Raw genomic sequence first — 22,775 nt, forward strand, 5'->3', positions numbered from 1 at the left:
TTTCCCATATGCTTTCCCTGCAAATGAATGGGTACTTACTTTCAGTTCATTTGTAAGCTGCTGTATTTTTCGTTTCATTTCATCATATTCACCATACATTTTCTTTCTTACTTTTTCCAGAGTTGCTCTCACCTGGTGTCAGAAAAATCAAATGCCTTTATCAAAATTTTGGATTATACTGTTCATATAGTAGGACATGATTTTTTTCTCTCTGTTCTTCATTGTTACTTTCCATAATTTCCATTGTTAATCTACCACTGCATAACAGCAATTTATTCTCCAGAAAAAGACAAAAACTTAAGTCTCAAGACTTGTCTACATAGGGATGATGCAAATAACTGTCATAATGAGAAATTCCAAACCTCTCTGTACATGCTTAAACACTTGTAAATTAATAATTTAGATAAATTCATTTCAATTAAATACCCCTAAGTCATTCTAACCTGATTACTAAATGAATTAAAAATAATTTTAATTTGATCATATATTGCTTTATTTCTGAAAAAAAAGGCATGGACTTAGTGTACCTCCATACTTTTAAAAGTAGTTGGTTTCCCCTGGGTATCCTTTGCAGATAAATACTTTCAATTTCAGTCTTTTAGAATTGTATCTAGCTAAACAACAAACTAGCTTACATTTACCAATGCAATTTCAAATCTGAAGAATGGAGAACTCAATTTGATTTCAAGAACTATAGATGCAAATTATTCTTTGCCTTTCTAGGGAAAAAAAAACTCTCAAAAACCCCCCAAGTTGGCTTCCAGCTTAGGTTTACACACCACTGCAGTCATGTTTGCCTACAGCTTACATAATTCAACCTCTTTTTTTCCCTTCCTCACCTCTACCAAGCACAGGCTGATTGCAGATCATGTAGGTCAGTGAGTTTACTGTGTCTGCACAGCAGGGTGAGGACAGACCTTCAGCAGGAGATGTTTTTAGCAGCTCTGCACAGAATCCCCCCCTGCCTTCCACAAAGAGGGGCACTGGCCACCAGAGCTATGCAGGGAGTGCTCCCTACCCACGGGATCCCTTTGGGATGGGGAAGAGGGGAGGGAGCTGCCTCCTGCCGGCACCTCAGGAAAGCACCGCTCACCCTGTGCCTCCCCACGCACAAGCACAGGCACACACCCTCCTGCAAGATTTGACTCAGGCAGAGGAAGCTGTCAGCAGCTCTGACATGGCCCATCATTTTTGGTCTGAGTCAGCAAATACATGGCACAAGCTGAGGACTCTTGTTTAAGGCTCTGCTTTTAAAGACAACACTACTCTAGCAGACCAGAGATCACAAAGTAGCAGAGCTGAACACCAGAAGACAGAAGAGCAAAAGCCAGCATGTCTCCTCCCCTGTCTTTCCCATTTTTCCTGAAACCATCAGTACCCTGAATGCACAAGCAAGACATGCAGTTCACCTGGTGTGATGTGTCCCTCCACAAAGGACAGACAAGGGCAGGGAGATGGTCCCAGCCCAAGCAATCCCCAGGTACCACAGACAGTGCAGTTTGGGGAGCTGGCCCTGCTGTGTGCCAATTCACCTGTCCCTTGACACCACCCCAGCAGGGCACAGAAAATACCTAGGCAGGAAAGCAGCAGCCAAGGCAGCTGTGTGCCTCAGCAGCACCACAGCACTGACAGACCCTGCTGGTCCCTAACCTCAGCTTGAGAGTGGTGAACACCAGAGCCAGCAAACTGGGTGTACCCAGGGAGAGAAGCAAGTGCTGATAGGCACAGAGCAGGCAGGCAAGGAGCACACATGATACAGTGCTTTGCACTGCTCCCTTGACTCAGGGCTCCTCCCTTCTCTATCAACTCAGTTTGCACTTGAATGTGTGTAACACAACAAGCTCTGACCAACAGCCTCCTGGGCGGTGAAGGTGGATGGAAAGAGGTCAGATGATTTGCCCTGAGGTAATTAGGGTGTTACTGCCACAGCCTGAGAGCCAAAGACTGATGGGCAAAGAGATGCTGAGTTTCAAGAAGGGAAAAATTTCAAGCAGGATCAGAAATGCATTTTTTGTTTTTCAGGCGATCTTCTGCCAACTGTGATAAATGAGCAGGCACAGAGAAAGTAGCACAAAGATCCTTATTAGGCTGACTATTTTGAGGCTGCCCCAAAATGTACCCAAGTGACATTACTATGTCACCTAATTTAGAAGCCTTTTCCAAGCTGGGGATTTTGGGGTTGGGGGAAGCAGAGGAAGAGAGAGACTTTATCCTTTCAGGTGTCTCCTTACATAGCTTCTTCCACAGCAAGCACAGTTCCCAGGTATAGAGCATGCTTTTTTCCCCAACTCAAATACTACCAAGGCCAGCCTCTAGTTTCAGAGTAGGTTCTCAGTTCAAACTGAGATGTTGGGCTAGATATCAGTCATCCCATTATATTCTCACAGCTCTATGTATATGGAAATATATGGATATATGGAAAGGGTATTTAACAAATTTTTAGGTCAAAATGTAACTCACTTCTTTAATGTAATTCATCTCCTCTTTCAGCTGATCAGCTGACCAGCCATAAACCACCATTTCTCTCTTATGGTTGTTGTCAGTTCGGTGCACAACACCATACACCATCCCATGAGAGAGCTTCCCTGGAGACATCCCATTTGGAACATGGTAGAGCTCCTAAAAATTAAAAACAAAAAAAAAATCAGTACTAAAATTGAAAAAAAAAATAAAAAATAAAACCACAGTAACATATAACTCCCGACACTAACTCCCAAACATTTTGGAGTCAGCCTTCATGTTTTAGGAAAGAGCAATGACCAACTTAGAATTGATAAAGAATACAGAGATGTCTAATTACCACTGCCTTCAATAGAAGTCATGTAGGCACAGCTAGAGACAACAGGCTGACTTGTACAAGGAGAGGTAAAGGCATGTAAGAAAAGGTTAAACTGGCTTATTTTCATTCACCACCAGATGCTACATTTCTGCATTCTTGCAGAACACTGTCAGGTCGCTAGTTCCCTCTAAACTCTTGCAACCAAAGAAGTATCCCTCATTTCCCAAACTCCCTGCTGCAGGAAACAAAAATTCACAAGTTTACTAAAAAAACATAGAAAGTTCTAAGAAACTGAAATTAAAACATTTAGGCAGTGCTCTTTAAAAGAGAAAATATCTGTTTCTCTTGAAGATAAAGCAGAATTTGGAAACACAGCTGTTACTGATAAGCTTTGCACATTGTGTTTGAAAGGTTAGTTCTAGAGAAAAATCAGGCATAGATTGTTTTACTGAACTTACTTCTTAAGCTGGATATACCAGATAAAGGTCCACTTGAGGACATTTATTACATTGACTTTAGAATATGGTTTGGTTTGGTTTTTTTATTCTAAGCATTGTCTAAATACCCTCTTTGACACCAAACAGAAGCTTAAAGAGACAAAGCTCAGCATCTTATATCCATCTGCAGCTGCCTCCTAGAGACCTGAAGTCCTTACCATGACAGTGAAGAGAGGACACCATCTGCAGCCTAAAGCAGCAGCACTCTCAGTTTTTAGGAGCAAAACCAACACAACTATGCTGGCAATATAAGAATAAATACTTCTTTAGGTAGGGGGGAAATTAACAGAAAAACTTACTTGTATTAAAAAATTGACAGACATTTGTTTTCTATTGTGTCCTTCCCACATGGCACTGACTGATTTTCCTCAACACTGTAAATCCTACATACTCTTCTTTACCACATCATTAATAGTTTAAGCATGTTGCTGAAGCTCTGGGTGTGTGTGTGCAGGGCTGGGAGGGGAACAATCACAGAGCAGACACCCAATAAAGAACATTTCAGGCATAAACCAACAAAGCTGTAAGCCTTCATTTGAAAAGAAAGCTTTAAAACCACTTAATGAAGAAAACATTGGGCAACTAGCCCTACCTATACATGATGTAATTTTGCACTTTGAAAACATTATATGAAAAGCTTCATATCCTCAAAATGAGATGTTTCATAATTATGTATTATTGGGGGTTTTGTTTTGCTGTTTGGATGTGCACAAACAAAAGTTCTACACCTCATACTTAGAAATAGAGAAATACAGAAACCAGATGGGGACGTGACTCAAAATTATTTTGTGTTTGTTTGCTTCCAGGGTTGTACAGTTTCTTTCATAGTTCATTGCAGCTCCTCCCCTGCATACGGAAAAAGGGATTACACACAAGTTTCCATCTTCCTGATAACAGAATGAATAATCACTTTGATTGTTTAGAGGTTACCAAGGCACCAGACGCAGAATTCATAAATCCATACCCTTTGCCCATGATCACCCATTTTTAATGAGGTGAACAGCTGAATGCCAGCATTACCAAGGTTCTTTGTGCCTCTGAAACATTAGCAGAATTGTCTAAAGTGCTGTTTGCAGAGCTCTGGCATAAAAATTCTGACCAAGTTCCTTATTTTTAGATTATGAACACATTCCTAAGGAATGCTTTGAAGGATGCCCCCACTCCCAGCCTCCCCACTCCCCAGGAAAGACCTACAAATTCACACCAATGGGTTTGCAGCTGGAGAATCACCCATGGCACTTACATATGTATTTCAGAGATGAACAGACACTTAAATTTCCATTATAATGGACAGTACATGCAGGATTAGGTACACACAAAGGCAGACTGGTTACATGTCTCTTGCAACAATGCTAAACTTGCCTGTTATCTCTATGTGGACAAGCCTCCTAACATGCCTTTGTTACTTCTCTTTCAGAAGATTAAAGGACTCTCCATCATCTGTTGACTGTTCCAGTTCTATGAGCTACTTAAAATACAGGATATTGTTTTTACCCTCTCCTTATTCTTCCTTTGTATCACAATCCCCAGACAAGTGCCTGTTAAAATTTCAGCTCTTGCTTGTTTTAAAGATGTGTGAGCCAACAGCTACACAAGTAACCGGTCTCATGTTTCCTTAACCTTTTTCATTGCTGTTCTATTCTAGCCATGCTTATCTTCTACTCACCCTTTTCTGTTTAGTAACTCTGAATTTCTTCTCAGTGACCACTAGTTTCAGGGTTCAGTATAAATAACCCAAAAAAGGGCTCACCTGATGCAGTCTCCTCTTAGGAGAAAGGTTACAATCAGAAAACTCCTCTGAATGCAGGGCTGAGATGGTTGCTTTGTTTATTGACTACTTTTTCAACACAGCTTTGCCTCTAAAGGAGGCCTTGCTGAGTAGCTCAGTTCTCAAATATCTCCACAGAGCTGCAGCAGTAAGCATGCACTGGGTATACTTCTGCCAGTCTGCCTCCTCTAATTTATCCGCCTTTGTCTGTTATTCTCCCTTCACTGTTTTTCCATTTTTGCCTTGTTCTCTTTTCTTTCTCTGATACATCCTCTCTGCCATGCTTCCTCTTTCTCAAATCCTGGATTTTCCACATGCTCAAGAACTATGTAACAGTATTAAAGTCAAATACTTCCCATTATTTTCCTCTGTGTCCCATACATACCCACTCCCAGAACTCAGATATTTTTCCAAGGAAGTCCTCAATGGTCTCCACTCTTATCTGCAGTGAGGCATCTCAGTGAAGATAACAGTGTAATCAAATACATGCAAGAATTTAGGAGCAAGTAAATACTGTAAAGCTAACCAGAATAGTGCTTTAAGATGGAAGGATTCATTAGATTAATCAACCATTGCTGTTTAAGGTCAAAATATCAGCCAAATCCCTTCTAATGTGAGCTAATGATCTGAAAAGGCAGAGTTAGCTTAACCAGTTTGTGAATATTTCTTTGCACCTACAGTCAGTTCTACGAGAGCCCAAGGTGACAGCAAGGACACGTGCTGAGGATGATCATCCTGCAGGAACGTGTCCTGTCTGTGACAGCTGCACTTGGTGTGCTCACACAGAATGCACCAAAGAAACACAGATTGTCTGCACCTAACTAATAAATATTTAAAACAGAAGCCTACACGCCAAGGTTGCAAAAGTCTTGATAATTACCATGCATCCTGTTTATGTCTCTTCCAAGGAGGCAGCACAAGTAGCATGAAAGAGACGAAGACATTACAAACCTAAACCCTGAATTTAAGTTTTTAGCTGTTTTTTCAATGGCCCATGGTTTAATTTGCATTACATAAATAACACTGAGGGATGGACTGCTTCCTAATCTACCAGTTTTATAAATGAAAGTCAGATAGGCTTATATATTGTACTCCCTGGCCCAAAATTGAAAGCAAAAGCACAGAAGACACATCTTTTTTGAGAAAAAAGGACATCTAATGTATTGCTTAACTCAAGTCTGTGTTAAGTATCCCTGTGGCCTTAAAATTTTCCTGACTCATGATCTTCTGTTTACCTACACCATCAAAAAACTGTAAACAAGAATTATATCAGTCAAGCAAGGCTTTATCTTTCCCTTAATAGCCACATTCCAGGCATTTCTAAAACATCCAGTTATCTTTTACCTGTTCACTAGTTACACAAGGAACAAGAATATTCATGTTGTTACTGAGGTTACATATTTTCTATTCAGTAAAATGACACATTTATAACATTGAGCTCACCAGGAAAAGTTACTGTGCTCTGACAAAAGGTAGCTCTGTTTTTATGTCCTTTCATATTCCTCTACAGCCCATAAAATCATGTTACACTTAGGAATGTTTTACATTAAAGTGGTATCACAATAGGGAAAACATGCCATAACAGACATGAGTGTTCTTAAATTCATGAAGAATGCAAGAAGCATCACTGAACACTTTCCAACTTTGAAGCTCCTTGGGTGCTGAATTTAGGTGTCCATCTCAAAAGAGAAGTGCCAGACATTATACAAAGTGATATCTAACCCCTGAAATCTGTACACAGAATGCCAGTGTCTACACATTAGGAAGCTAAGATACAACAAATACAGTAGTAAACTCAGAAGTCAGCAGAATTCTTTCTGTATTTTTAATGTAGTGCTCTTTTTAACAAAGGTGTTGCTTAATTAGTCTGAGTCAAAAATCAAGGGACCAGTGCTGGAGAGGCTGAGAAACAGTAACATCACCTGTAGCAGATGAACCACATTTTTTCAGGTACAAGTTCTGCTCTGCTGACAGGAGTGGGCTGGCAGCAGCAGAGAAAATAGCTGTCCTAGATTCCATGTGCACCACAGCCCCACTCCCTGAACTCATATTCTTGAACCAAGCCTGACAAAAGTTTCTATTTGATTCTCACCATTATGTACAGGAGCAAATTCCCCTTCTGCTTCTTTACAGCCTACTTTTTTTTTTGCTGGGAAAAAGAAAATTTGCCATGCTTCTGTATTCTTGTTTAGGAAGTAAAAAGAATTCCAGTTCTTAGTTGTGATGTTTAAAAAACCAAGAAAATTAAAGTGTTTGAGGATATATGCAGCCAAAGTACCAACCTGAGTTTAAGACTAAACACTGCTCAAACTTGGCTGAAAGCCACAGATAGTAAAGTGACACAAATTTCCAGAGTGTTATCTCATTTTCATTCTCTTGTCCATGTATCCAAATGAAAAAGAAATGTCTGTCTATACATATCTTCACATTCTGCCCTCAAAAGCTTAGCTGCAGCTTCCAATGACATTTCCAAATTTAACCATGGCAGTGAAGAAAGAGACTGATGGATAAAACAAGCCCAATCCCAAAGAGGGACAATACAATTGTCTGGTAGCCCTTTATTATGCAAGACAAGAGAGGCTTCAGGATATGCAGATTTTGCATACAATCTGCCAAGCACAACATTCCTTTGTACTTCATGGTGAAGTAAACAGCCTCACACTGCTGTCACCCATTGTCTGTCATGGACAGGAATAAAGGAACAGAATCAGAATAGTTTGTGATTCTCTCTACCTAAAGTACTAAAAATTCAAACAACCTAACCAACAGCCTCTACCTGTGGGTTAAGTTCTCATATGCTTCTTTCAGGGTCTCATATCCTAAATATGAGTATAAAAAATTCAACCTGACACAAACTCACTCCCCCTTCAGTTTCTGAGATCAGTTTCTAGCTCTGTACCATCTGCCAGCCTGTCACAAAAGGCAGGGAGAGGCCACCCTAGTACAGCATTGCCTGCAGCAATTTTCTTGCAACAAAACCACCCAGATCCATAATTTCATTTTTAATCTCTTACACGTTCATTTTTATTCAATGGATGCATAGCAGTAAAAAAGTTAATCTAGAAACTTACTGTACTGATACAGATTGAATGAAATACAGCATAAATTTCCTACCAAGTTTGGACTCCAATGAAAAAGGTTAAGGCAAGAGCTACCAACAGAATTGATAAAGAATTCCTTCTGGTCTGACATTAAGCAGCAAAACAAGTTATTGGGAGGATCAGCACTAGCAAGGGCTGCTGTGTAGTTCCTGATTCTGAACTGAAACACCTCTTAATAGTACTGAGCCTGAGAGATGCAGAGAAGTGACAAACACAGTGAGCCAGCACCATGTCACATTAGGGCAGCTCAAAATCACCTCCTTCTAATGAAAGATTTCAAAGAGGAGATTACAACCAAATGTCACGCCATGGTGTATTTATAGTTTTCTGGCATTCCCTCCGACACTGCAAGGTCTTTTCTCTCCTCCCTCAGCAGCAGAGGCAGAGACTTGTCCTGCCCAAAGAGGAGAGCACCTGCAGCCAGGCTCTGACCGCCTGACTTGGCTGAGAACTCCAGCAAAAACTGTGCAATCCCACAGATTACCCCTGCAGTTCATTTCTGTAAGTCACATTAATGTATTGTAAATACCAAAAGCATTTTTCATGTTCCCGTTTTCTTAGGAGTCAGCAGTTAAAGTCAGCACAGAACACTAGATTCCAGCAAGGGATCTGATATTAAATTTGATTCTTGCTGAAGCTGGATTTTTTGACCTTAAATTGTAAAGTGCAAGGTAGAAAACAGAGCAGTTCCCTAATTACTATTATCCCGATTTCCAAAAAGGGGCACAGTTCTCACAGGACTGTGTAAGGATTATCTAATATTTGTAAAATTTGTTCTCAAAGTACTTTAAGCTATTTTATTAACATAAAGTCAGCTGAAAACAAGTGATCAGCAGATACATTATTACTGTTTTTAGAAGGTTTTTTTTTTTTTAATTAAACTGTGCAGTAAAAGCATCACAACATGACTAATCATGAGGCATTTGTGCACTGTAAGCTACTGTATAACTAATTCAAATACACAAAGCAATTGATTACACAGACAATAAAAATCTACAGGTAATACAGTGCTGTCTGACTTTAGAGACATGAGGAAAAAACAGTTCATGAGCAGTAATTTTTTTTCTAGCTGCTTCCATACACCATGGCTATTTTTCTTTATCACACAGAAATTATAAAACACAAGTAGTTGGCACAATTCCTCTGTGTTTTTTAATTGCTATGAAATTGGCTGAGTAGATCCCACCTAGCTCTGAAGCCTGACTTTTAAGTCTTTCAATTGTCTCAAAGTACTAAACTTTAGAAACTACTCAGAACATACAATACTTACAATTGCATATGGTTTTTTCTGGTCTCAGCTTTAAGAACCCATCACTTAAACATCACTGTTTTGCACATAGAATCAAATAATGTATTTTTTATCTTCATATCCTCTCCTTAACATTCTCTGATATAAAACCCACTTGCCTTTACTTGTATTTTGGGGAAAAGAGCAGCTCATTAAATACATGGTACCACAGAGAAAAACATTGGTTACATAAGAAAGTCACTACAAATTGTCCAGCCCTAACCCTTAACAATTCTTTCTCATTATCACATTACTCAGAACCATAAAGTGAGTAAGGCATGAGTAAATACCTATCCTCCTCAAAAGCAAACTCAGATTCCTCTTAGGGCAATGGGCCCATAAACTTAGGCCAGTCTGAGGGTTGCTGCAATCTCATAAAAGCTGACAAGAGACTGACAGAGAAGTTACTCTAAGTGCTACACCTAAACACCTCTGTACAAAATTAATTATTACTATTTAATGGTAGCCCAAATATAGTTTGCATTAAGGTCTATTTAAACTATTCTGTAAGTAACATTTCTAGATACTGAAGAACCAATTACTCTGCTAGACCAGTGTATGAAAACCTGAGTGTGCAAAAGATTCCAGGACAAAAAACAACTGATAAGCTATCCTTATCTTGAGAATTTTACTTTGCAATTATTTTTATTGCTTAGAATGCCTTTCACAGTAATTTTTGCCTTTAATTATCTCGTAAGAAATTATTTCTACTAAACCCCATTATTGTCTTTCTGTTGTCATACTTCCTATTGTCAGACATTGAGTCTACCAAACTTCATCAACTTGTTTAATTTTGGTTTATCAGAGTATAAATGTGATGAAGTTGTGGAGCCCTCCAGCTTCCCTTTTTAGTCTTCATCCTTAAGACTAATTAAACATCATCTCTTGCAGTTATAGAACAAGTTCTGCACCAAAGGAGATGGTAAATTTTTTTTTCTGTGTGCACTTCTGCAAAACAAATGGCCTTCTGAACTCTTTTAAGCACATGACCTTCAAAATCGCTTTCCTTCAGAACAATCCTGATTTCTTTAATTTCTTATTTGTACATCACCCTTTACTGAAATTAGCTGGCACACACAAACATCAACCGTCCCCAGCACACCAACTACATTAATGCTGAAATTGTGCACATGAAATATAAAGTGCTTTTTCAGGATCAAGAGTATCCTGATCAAGATCCTGTTTAATACAGGACCATGTTCCTAGTAGCAGTTTCCTGCTCTTTGATACATAAATATGAAATAATCAAGTTTTAAAGGTATCTCAGTCACAAATCATCTACAATCTCTGTTGTTCCTCTACCATTGTTCTATTTTGCATGCAGTTTTGCCATCCCTAATTCCACAGTTTAGACTCAAAGCTCACACCCAACTTGATGGCTTTCCACATGTTCTTTAATCTTCTAAGATGACCGGGCTTTGGGCTGCTAAAACAACAAATATCAACATCTATGGAGGGCAATGTTTACTTCTTATTTATAGAGAATTTAACTGTGATTTTTAAAACTTACACTTTTCTTTCTCTCAGTTTCCTTTGGTCCCTGTTCAGGCTGTGGCACTTCATCAGGTGGCACTGTTAAACGTAGCCTACACACATTCATCTGAAAGAAGAACAAGATTTAGGTGTTACAAAAATGATTTTAACAATTTGCTTTACAGAACAAATGGTACTGAGATTCAGCTTTGAACTTTCTATTTTCTGTTTTCTACCATACAGCTTATTATTATTATCATTATTATTATTATTAAACATTAAAGGGGTTTTTAGCTGGCAAAAAATAATTCAAGGGCATTCCCATAATTACATAACTGAAATAGCAAAAATCCATTTCAATCAACAAATTGTTCTTAGGTACTCATAAATTACACTGAGAGCTGAGATAACAGAACAACGAACATAATTTTCTGCTTTCTGAATTTTGCTTGCTGATTTGGCATACTTTTATTCTTCAAAAGGGATTATTTAGAAACACAAAGTGTATTTTACAGTAAATGCTTCTTTTCTGCTCAGCATATAGCCATGTATTTAATTCAAGGATACCTCACTACTGCAACTGCACTAAATAGGAGCATTCTTGAAATCTGGTACATACAAATTGTTTGTAAAGCTTCAAAACACTTGAGAAAAAAAGTTAAGAGGTGTTGTTTCCCATCTGATTTTAGAACAGCCATTCTCTTGCCAGCAGGCATGGTACTGTTCTGTACCCAGCGGCAGTTTGCCTTGCTTTGGGCCGAGACATCTTTGCTTTAATGGTGTTTTCCAAGTAATACATTTCATACAAAAAACTTGGTTAAAACTTACAGTCTTAGTCCTATTCATGAGACATTTTTGTGGAAAAAGCTCTAAGTCCTAAGCAGAGCATAGCAAATGATGAAATGAGAAATTTGGCTGTCCAAATTCAAAGCCGTACATACTTTCCTGTAAAATCCCAGCTGTCTGCTGGCAACAAAGAGAGCTCTTAAAGCTCTTCCTCTAAACCTCTTAAGTATCTCTTTCATGATTACTGTGGGCCAACATCACTGTTCTACAGCCCAGCATCTCACTGTTCTGGATCTCTCCAGTTTCTCCTGAAGTCATGCTGAATGTGTCTCTCTTTCACACCCACCTTCCCACTGCACTTGTCCCAGCTAACAGCTCACATCTTGGTCATTACAGCACCTCCTTTTGCCTTGAAAATGAAAATTCTGCTCACTGCATTCAGAGCACTGCAGCAAAGCCCTTCCCATGCACCCCAAATGTTACCATTTCACAATTCATTGCTTCCAACTACCTTTCAAAACATTTAAGCTGCCTTGACTGCATTTTCAAACCTCTTTACAATACAACTTCCTCAGAGAGCACTATTCAGCATCACAACATCACATTCCTATTTTCCATTGCCAGACAAAAGACCTTTTTCAACTTTTCAAACAGGCTTTAATTTTTTCTTCTTCCCAAGCAAAAACAATTGGAAGAACTATCTGCAGCTTCACTATTTTTTTCTGGCATTCCTTTGAATCTGTTGAGAGGACAAATCAATAGCATTTAGACTACTGTATGTTCTCAACTGTATTTTAGAAATATTCAGTACTGCCTTCCATCTTCCTCTCAGTTTGGTCTTTCAGGTCTGCAAGGGCAGTAAGAAACAGTGTCCTAAGATAGATAAAGTTCTTACAAAATATGTGAGATGTGTCTGTATTATAAAGAATAAAAAGGGGGGAAAGTCTATAAGAAGATTAAGGTGAGATATAACCTTTTCTGTAGACATATCTGTAAAATCAATATTTTGTGCAGTGGCCTCCTCCCTGTTAATTTATCGTTTATCTATATGCTAGAAAATCTAGGACAAGAAGCCACAAAGTGACATAAAGCCCCCAAAACCTAAAAGCAGTTTATGCTTTCATATTTGCTAAAGAAGGCTGAAACAATGAAATGCATTCTAAAATTATGAAACTTGGTACATTGGCTTTTGATACTGATTGGCTGCTAGGTTTGTTCTAAGAACACCAGACTGTCTCCATATACTACAGAAGCTGGTGGTACTTCCTACTTACAGATTAGTTATCCAGATAATAATAATAATAAATTCCTCATCTTTAGAACTCATTGATTCATAAGGTAATTAACTTCACCTTTCCACATCTATTTCCTCATGCCCTTTCCTCTTATTAGCTTATTAAGGCTCTTTCCTCTTAAAGCATTCCTGTTTACAACAAGAAGGGAAACACAGACTGGCATTCCTCCATGTAGGCAAACAAAGTCCAGAGCCATAAATAGGAAATAGAAGTGAATTTGTGCTGTGCAGGAGGTGATAGATGAGGCCACCTTTTTCTTACAGTGATTTTGAACAAAGGAAAACTGGACAAAATGGAATTAACATATTGCTAGGATGAAACATTAAAAATGCCTGAAATAACTAGAAGTAGATAATGACTGGCAACTCAAAGTTAGGAGAATGAGGCTGTGTATGAATCTCTGAAGCAAATAACTTGCCTATTAATCAGTATGAGGCTAATTATAGCTAACAGAGATGCACACTGCAGTGATTGTAAATAAGTAATTATCTCTGTACCTGTACACCAGTGAGTGAATACGACTGCCCTTCACATCACAGGTGTCACAGGACTGCTGTGAAGGAAATCACAGAAGTCCAATACAGACAGTAGTCATGTCATGACTACACAACTACACTGGAAATATAAATTAACAACAGTCATTTGTTGAGACTAAAACCACTGTACAACACAAGGTTGTCATCATTTAAGCTGTTTTTTCTTGCCCTTTTCACCTTGCCTTATCTATTACCCCCAAATGACTTACCCCACCCCACCCCAACTGGCAATCATAAGGATTCCAGCCTTGAAGTTGTGCCCAGCAAGGCCTGTGGCACAGAACCACCCAGTTCCTTGCTAGAACAAACTTACACTGGCTGTACTCTGCCATTGCTTACAACAATGGGACTTGCTCAGCATCCCTGGGGAAACAGCACAAATGTATAAAGTAGCCATGCAGTCCTACTCCTCTAGGCATCAGATGATGCATTCTACCTAAGGACAGGACTACAGATCCATCTGCTAAAATTCAGAAACACTACAGAGAGTGGAAAGGAAACCCAACAGGCACTGCTTTTTCCTCCAGCCCCCAGAAGCAGTTCTGAACACTGTACATGCACTGTTCTTGTTCTGCAGGGCTTCCTGAAGGAACAACACACTGTGCCATTTGTCGGTGAGTTTCCTTACCAAATCAATGAGCAGGCTCACAGGGAAATCACAGCAAGCCCTCCTCCCACAGCAAACACTGCTGGAGTGATGCCTTAAAATGGAAATGAAATCCTAACAGGAAGAGCCTCGACTCAGTGCCAAACAGTGGCAGGATAACGTGCAACCGAGGATGAAAAAGTAATTTCCAGAAACAAACTGGGCAATGCAGAAAGAAAATGGGGAGGAGAACGAGAACTACTCCAACAGGGACAGAGCTGCAATTCAATTTCCTTCATCTGCTTACTGACAGTAAGAGCAAGTGAGAGAAAACAGGGACAGACATGACTTCCACCTTACCTTAATGTCATTAACACTGTAACTTTGTGAGCATAAATTTTACAAAGAAATACTGGGGAGAAGAAGAACAAGGTATCTTTTTAACAATCCTACAAGACTGTCTGACTTTTGTTAAATTTGCAGCACCTGCAGCTTTGGCAAATCAATTAAGATTGATTATTAATAATCTTAATTGTGCCGACATTTTATGCTTCCTCCTGGCTTTTTGACACCAACAACCCATGAGTGGCATTTCCAAAGCTCATCTGACATCATTTGTGAAACAAAGACACAGACAGGAAAGCAAGGACTGGAGAGGTTCATCCCAACACACCAGACCACAGAAGCTTCCTGACTGCAATGAAAAGTGATAGGTGAAAACATGTTTTTTACCAAATTTCTAAGAGGCTGGTGGGACAGCACAGAGGAGAGCTACTGCAATATGGCAGTTAATAAAAAAACCCAATCTAATTTAGTTTAAAATGTTGAGAATCCATGGCCCAGATCCACAATCCACATATATGTTTACCATCCTACTCAAATCACTAGGGTGCAACTTAAAACAAATACAGATGACAGATTCGGTTTAAGTAATGTTCTTCAGCCTCTTCTTCCCCCTTTCCAAAAAACAAAGCATCCAGAAAGGCATTAATCAGAATTAACTATAGGCTGAAATAATTACAGATTTTTTCATTAAAATTAATTGTTAAATTAACGAGCAATGCTGTTATAGAATAACAAAAGTTACTAGTACAGCAACAGAAAAAAACAGGCTATTCTACTAGCAACCAGTCTCTAAGCATTTTACAGGACCCCCACAGATAAAAAAGATGTGGTTCAATATTGAGCAAGCTTCAAACCAGCCCTGGAGTTCTATATCACCAGAATTTAATACTGTTGATAGTGACAAAAGAAATGGGGATAACATGTTTGTAGAATAACTACCTACTACCTTATCAGCTCAATGGCTAAAAATCTTTCCCTTTGACTAAGTGTTGGTTTTAGACCTTTGAAGGTGAAAGCAGACAAACAGTGCTTGTTTAATTTCAGTTCTAAAAAGCAAAGAAGAAAGTACTTTCTTTGGTCATTTATCTGTTGATTACCCTGCTCCATTTATGAAATCTCTACCATGAGATTCCACACACAATTAAAGGGCACTTTCCTCTGACCACAGGCACACAGGGATGTGACACACATCTTCCTTTTATTCAGCAGTTATTCTAATTGTCTCTCTCCCCTCTTCTGACAACTCATGATAAGGGAGCCACACTTCACTAAAAAAAGCAGCTTCCCAGTGGGTTGTAGTCACAAATTAAATTCTTACCAGTTTTCTTAAAAGAATGTATCAAATGCAGTTCATCATTCCCAAGAAATCTATCAAGGGGATTAAAATAAGAAGCTTATCACCTGAACAGAAGTTCCCTTACTGTAAATTCTTTAAGAAATACTAGAACAGGGAAACTCAATTGGAACATATAGGGAACATACCTATGATTTTCAAGTCACTGTAATTTTTCTTCTGTATGAGTAATTTCATTTTCTATGAAGACCAGGGATCTTTTTGTCAGGAAGACCACTCTGACTTTCTTGCTATCATGTAAAACAATTCTTCATTTTTTAGATTATGAACTCATATTTTTGAAGCATCAAAACAATAACTGCATAATTCAAGAAACATCATGGTCACATAGATGTATTTTTTGTGACGATAAGATAATCACTTTTTTTGATTTCTTTCTTCTCATTCACAATGATAGCAGTGTAGTTACAGAAGCAAGAACAGGGCTATTTAAAGCTGAGTGGCTGTAGAGACATTCCTATCATATCTGCCTTAGTTTTAACAACTTTTTAGAAGCCCAACAGATTAAGAGATGAGTGTTATTTAGTGCATTTATGAAAATTTTTTTTAAATCAGCAAATTACATATCTGCATTTGAGGAATTGATTAAACAGTTAAATTACTATTGCCATCTAAATCATTGCAGTGAGCTTTCTCAGGATAGGATAGGCGAGTTCGCATTGTAAATATCCAGGCACATTGCTATGATGCGGGGAAAGTCTTCAACACAAGTACACCTTCCTCGCAGATTTACAGAAAAGGCCAGGATCTAGAACTACAAAAGCCTTGCAGGACTCCCCAAAAACTCTTCCTTTCCCACACCTAAAACAACGCACAAAAAGATGCTCTCGCACACCCCAAGCTTCACCCGAAAGTACTGAAAATAAGGAAATGGGGGGTGGGGGTGTTAAAAAGAGAAAGGCGCTCCGCAGGTAACTCCACGAGGGGGGATGTCGAACCTCCGCTTCTCCCCGCGACCCCGCCCGCGGGACCTCCCCGCCGCCCCCCCGCGCTGCCCCGCGCACCTTCCGCCGGGAGCGGCCGCCGTCGCCGGGCGGCCTCCGGGGGGTGGTGGCGGTCACCGTGAGTCCCGAGCTGTAGCGCAGCATCCCCGCGGGCCGCCGGGCCAGCGCTCTCTGCGGCTCCTCGGGCCGGCGCCGCCGCTCCGCCCCCGCGCACTTGGCCGCGGGCGGCCGCAGGGGCCGGGCGGGGGCGGGCCGGGGCTGCGCGGGCTCCGCTTCCCCCTCCGCCCCGCGGAACGCGCGGCCCCGCGCCGGCTCTCGGGCCGCCCGAGTGCCCGATTTCCTCCCGTGCCGTGACACTGGGCAAAATCGCTGTGGGACGCTGAGGTGCCAGGGCAGGGTGGCGTTCCCTGTGCTCACGGGAATATTGGGTGTCGGGGTGCAACCTGGGGAGAGGAGCTTCGAGGGCAGACCCAGAAAGTCCATCTGTCACACGGCCACCCCTGGCACCGCAAAACAGGGGTTAGGGCTCGCAGGAGTCATTGGCGGCCACTCAGTCCCGATCTCCGGCACCCACCTCTGAGCACTGTAAGAGTGTTATGTGAAAGCTGAACACTGTCCTCCTCTTCTTGCCACGGCAATTCGTGAACCACCCAGGCTGTCAGTTGTTGTCCGTGCTCCCGGAATGGGTACCAGGCTCATCAGAAAGCACGCAGATCCCAGCCAGCCTCGGGGTTGACAGGCACCAAACCGGGGCAGCTCAGTGCGTGGATGGCAGCATCCGCCTCAGTGCCAAAGGTCCAACGAGGTGAGCGTGGTCTGCCCGAGCCGGCTGGCCCCGAGCCAGAGTGCAGGTGTGGACTTCAGCATTTCAGATGCTCAGTTCTTCCGCATCTGGGCTGAGGGAAGGCCATAACCTATACCGCCCTACACGGCCTAGGCACACAGTCTTCATCAGCAGCCCTGGGGCATCTGTCAGGAGCACTACATTCCTCAGTAATCAAGGGAGTTATAAGCAAAGAAGATGCTTTTGTTTGAAAGAAATGACAGAACAAATAACTTAAACAACATTTTAAAAATAATTTATCTCCTGTCTTCATGTAATTAAATTAAGACCACCTGAAAACAGAGTTATGGCTACGCAATGTCCTTACCTGTTAAGATGGTAATGACCAGAGAGCTGAAGAGAGGAAATCTGCATTGGAAAAATAGAAACTGCACTGAACTATGGGTGCCTCACCCTCTCTGTGTACAATGCCTCTGCTCTCTTCCTCTTCTCAGCTCTCTGTCCCCAGGGCAGGATATTGAGCTATCAACATGACAAGGATCTGAGCAAGAGAGGAAGAAATCATTGCCCAGCACAGAGGAATGAACGAAGGGCCTGCATTTAGTACTCAGCATCTTTTTTGCTGTTTTCCCAATTACTATTCTCTTCTCCTCCTGGGGAAGGTAATATAGCCCAAGGAGATGAATTAGAACATCCACTTGTATTTGGATTTCTCTCAAGGCAAGATTGAGTGTTACACATTTCTTTTTGTGGCAAAGTGTCTTGTTCCTACAAACAATTGCATTTCCCTATGAATCAACCCCTGTCTTAAGTCCTGATTGTAATGCTGCTTTTGTGGGTTTGCAGGTGGATAATAGGTGTGTCATCATCAACAGGAACATGTTCCTTCACAAGTATGTTGTCTACCCGTGGGGTTATCCCTTAGCAGTGTTCCTGGTCATTCTGGTGAGTCTATTTAAATTCTGGTATGCAGACACCTGGTGATCTCTGTGGTTGCAGCTGAGAAGGATTTCACAGACCTGTGAGATTGCTCTGGTTAGTTACAAGTTGTATCTTCTGGACTGTATTTCCCTCTGGAACAAGGAGTGTATGTGGGGCTGCCCAGTCGCTGCAAGGCACAAACACAACTGCTTTTCTAAGAACAGTCTGAGACTAAACTTGCAGTACACGAGGGAAAAGGACCTCCCTTCCTATATGATAAAAGTATGGCACAATAATCACTGACATAAGAGAGTAAGGCACAATAATCAGATCTCTGGGAAAATTTTCAAGGTCTGCATCAACTTTGAGAACATTGATAATTTTGATGGAAATCTTATAAGTGCAGATGAGGAAAAGACTTGTCCATGAATAATAGACAGACAATAAAAATATTATTTTCTCAGTTGCATCTATTTTAGTTCAGCTCTCTCCATTTCTTGGAAAATAGCAGAAATGCATGTTTATTTGATTTGCCAATATTAGTTTGAAAAGGAGCATCTTCATTTTAATCCTCAAATTAGTATCCTCCAAGAATAAATAACCTACATGCATGGTGAGTAGTCTCCCTATTTTGGACACTCTCAGAAACACCTTCCCTTCCCCTGCCAACAAGATGCACAAGTGTAGTAATGAGAGTAATTTGTTTGCTGCCTTGCTACTTCACCATGCAACCATTTGCAGCCTTGTGTAGCCTGTGTGACCCTTCTGCATGAAAGCAACATTTGGAACAACTTCATCCCCAAAGCTCTGCCTGCACTAAAGGAATTGTGTAGCCAACCACTGGTATGGAGTGAACATCTAGGACTCCCCAGGTGGCAAAAAGAAAGTTTAAGAGAAGCTGTTGAAGCAATATGTGACATACACAGCAGAGCTGAAAAAAAGAACTCCAGAATTATTTTTGGATTAAGAAAGGAGAAGCGAATTTGTGATCTTTGGCTTGGACAAAAGACAGTGGCAGGGAATGGGTGACAGAGGCATAGGAGATCATGACTGGTAGGCAGAAGTTAACAGGGGATAGCTATTCATTATTTCCTACCTTTGAGAACAGTGGATTTGAAGAAAACAGGGCACCACATTTCTGTGTGAAAATTATGTCAGAAGAATCACTGATCATGAAGAGTTTAAATACTCCCAAAAAGTAGCTGGGTAAGCTCATGGAAAACAAGCTATTAGGGCTATGAAACATGAAGACAGGCTTACAACTCAGAAGGTCCCCAGAATGTGGGTTTGCATTGTTGATAGCTCCCCAGTCAAAGGACCTCTGACACTCCCTTGTCCTCCTGGGCAGGATTGACTCCCCACCAACAGTACTAGAGGTGACAGCTTCTAGCAAGCAACAGGTCTCCTCTGCTCTGCAAAGGTGCTCCCATGCCCAGCTTTTCTTGCCTTGGGCACACTCTGCACATATTCATGGCTGCAGCTCATTACTCCATGTTTTCCAGTCTCTCTCACCCCCTTTGGAAGTTTAACACAGTCACTCCCTCTTTCTCCACAGTCTCCCTCTTTCGCTCCCTGACACCTCAGGGAGAAGTCTCTGCTTGGTTTCAGCTTGTCCCATGACCTTACCTCCTTGGTTCTGATAATCTGAAGTAGATTTGCCACAGTTTACAGCTCTTTTTTCCTGCAAGAGTCATTGTACACTGCTGGGAGCCCTTCATACTCTGCTTGGGAGATGGCAGTAGTTTACAGAAACAAGATGGAGGAATAAAAAGTAAATCACTCCTTGGGAATTAGTTTCACTGAAATAATTCCATTCTGCTGATTTTTACAGCTGGACAGACTGCCCAAAACATATACATTATCATCCAGACTGCTCATAGACAATATACAATATGGTGGCAGAACATAATCCAACCAGGATGCTGAGCTTTCAGTTCGAAACCTGCTGGTGCTTTCTGACTACAATGGTCCAAAGGCACAGTAGGTTAATTACACAATTACACTGCAGTATGAATATCTGAAGCAATAGTTATTGTGAAAAAGCTAATATGATTACATGGAAACAGCAAGAAATTTAAAGTGTAGACACCTTTGGTTTTTTGTAACTACCCTGTTACCTATCACCAGCATTACTGAAATATTTTTTTCCCAGGAGGCCCAAAGACCATTATGCTGTAGGAAAAATGAAGTGGGATGGCACAGGATCAACAGGCTTTTCTATGCAAAGCCCTTGATCACAAGATGGACGTAGAGCATGCAGTTCATGGAGGAGAAGGTCTGCCCTCCTAGAACAGCAGGAGTGGGTAACCTGGTCTTACCAAAACAAATTGCCTAAATGTAGACATGCTAAAAGGCTGATTTTTTTTTAAATCAAAATCTCCTGTCCATCTTCAGGCTAACTGCTGACATAGTCCAGAGGAAAAAGAAAAGTTCCTGTAACACATTATCAAGTGGAATATTAATCCTATGAGATTTGGGAATAATTGCAGTCACAAATTGTACAAGAACTCACACCTGTGGTCATTAAGGTTATAAAGTCCCGTTGGCATTGCTACAAAAATGAGGTTATAATTAACTTCTAATAGCCTTCACTTTCCAGGGGGATTAAGATCTATTCTGCCTTCATCATCCCTAAGGCATGAAACCCGTTATAGCAGAGATTATCAAATGGACAGATGCATGTAAAACTATTCAGAACCAGAATTAGTAAGAACTGGAGGCTTGATCAATGATGTTTCCTGAAAGTGATTTCTTTTTTTCTGCCAGCTCTCACTACTGTATTCTCAAACACATATTTAGCTCAGCCCCATGGATTTATCAGGCTCTCTTTTTTGGATATTACAGTTCATGTGAAAATTTTAGCCTGCTAAAACAGCCTGACACATATCACAAACTGAGCCCCCAAAGTCAGTTGCCATAGGTGTTCTTATATGCAATATACAAACCAATATATAATACTGTGCAGTTTTTCTCTTGAGTAGTATTTTGTCTTTCACTGGCAAATACATCTTTGCTGCATTTGCAGCTACTGTTACCCTTTTGATTTGATGTAACACATACAGCTACCTAAATGTTCAGCTTGGTTTAGCTACAAGCATCAAATCATTTCTCAGACCTATTGATATAAGTGTTTGCTCTCATGCTTGGTACATGGCTAATATAAGATTAGCCATGTAAGATTATAATATAAAAACTCAGAGAGTTCCTGCTGATCTCACACACATAAATCTATAATTAGGAATTCCCTCATAAGGAGTTTCAAATGCAGAATACATATTTTATTTGTGCAAAGCCCTCAGTATGTATTTTATGTAATAATTTCAGTTGTGGTTGAATTGAGTAAAAATTAAATTCCTGGACTTACCTGCAATAATACCTTGCTTCCATCTTTACTGATAATGTAGAGTAACAGACTGCAATTGTAGAAAATGTTTCTTTTAATGTCTTCTACTTTTAATTGTCTTTTAATTTCTACTCAAAGTCCATCTTCCTGTTGAGTTCTTAAAATACTTTTTAACTGTGTACCAACAAAGCAAAAAAATGCTAGATAGGTCAATAAGTAATACAGTGCCATATGGACAGTAATTTCTGCTGGAACAGACAGAAGGGACAAAAGGGAATGGGTTAATCAGAAAAGCTGTGTCTGGGCATGACCACAGAGCAAGTCCACTGAAGCCAGTCAGGTAATGACAACAGGACCAGGATTCTGCTGTGTACCTTTATGCATCCATGTCAGTGCATTTCACACAGTTTGTACCCTGAGCAGTGGGAAAAATGAAAATTACACCTGGTTGATGTGATTTGTAGAGCCAGACTGTTAAAAGCAGGTTTTTATAGAGAAACAAAAAATACCACTACTAAGGTTTTAAAGAAGGCTGGAAAGCCCTAGAAGGGCAGGTTTTTCAATAAAAAGGTATTTTTTACCTTTATTTGGGAGGGCTTTTCATTAAGCATGTGTATAAATCATAGTTGCATAATTGTACACTTCCATAGTCATGACTTTTGATTTATTAAATTTTAAAAAGACTGGAATTTAAAATCAACTTAGAAATATGAAATGGATTGAGAAAAATATAGGACAGTTTAATTTATCATGTGTGTCAGTATCTGAATGAAAAGATAGCACTCTAATTTTTCAGTCACAAATTCTAAGGGATCTAGATAGCATCACTTCAGATGTTGCTGAAGTGTGTAGGGCATCAATGCAGTTCTGATTCAGCAGAAAAAGTACCACCCCCTGATTCATCTTCACCATTTCCATGTAGGTCTCCCATTCAGTTCACAAGTGGGTCACAACCCACGGCAATGTGGCTCGAGA

The 22,775-nt window shown here is 40.3% G+C and overlaps 1 protein-coding gene across 4 annotated transcripts in view; it reads right to left on the reverse strand.

Moving 5' to 3' along the window:
* The window catches only part of MYZAP (myocardial zonula adherens protein), a 51,152-nt gene extending 33,172 nt beyond the window's left edge, over positions 1-17,980 (reverse strand). The window contains exons 1-4 of one of the 4 annotated variants that reach the window (XM_058033259.1): positions 16,813-16,917; positions 10,944-11,033; positions 2,461-2,619; positions 40-132 (exon numbers count right to left, since the gene is read on the reverse strand). In XM_058033259.1, coding sequence (XP_057889242.1) covers positions 40-132; positions 2,461-2,619; positions 10,944-11,033; positions 16,813-16,896 — 426 coding nt within the window. In that variant the 5' untranslated portion in view covers positions 16,897-16,917. Of the gene's footprint in view, positions 1-39; positions 133-2,460; positions 2,620-10,943; positions 11,034-16,812; positions 16,927-17,326; positions 17,410-17,903 lie in introns of those variants that run through there. The other 3 variants (XM_058033258.1, XM_058033256.1, XM_058033255.1) reach the window with 3 other exon arrangements.
* Between the last annotated feature and the right edge of the window lie 4,795 nt (positions 17,981-22,775).

Source organism: Melospiza georgiana, chromosome 13 (assembly GCF_028018845.1).
Source record: "Melospiza georgiana isolate bMelGeo1 chromosome 13, bMelGeo1.pri, whole genome shotgun sequence".
Taxonomy (NCBI): domain Eukaryota; kingdom Metazoa; phylum Chordata; class Aves; order Passeriformes; family Passerellidae; genus Melospiza; species Melospiza georgiana.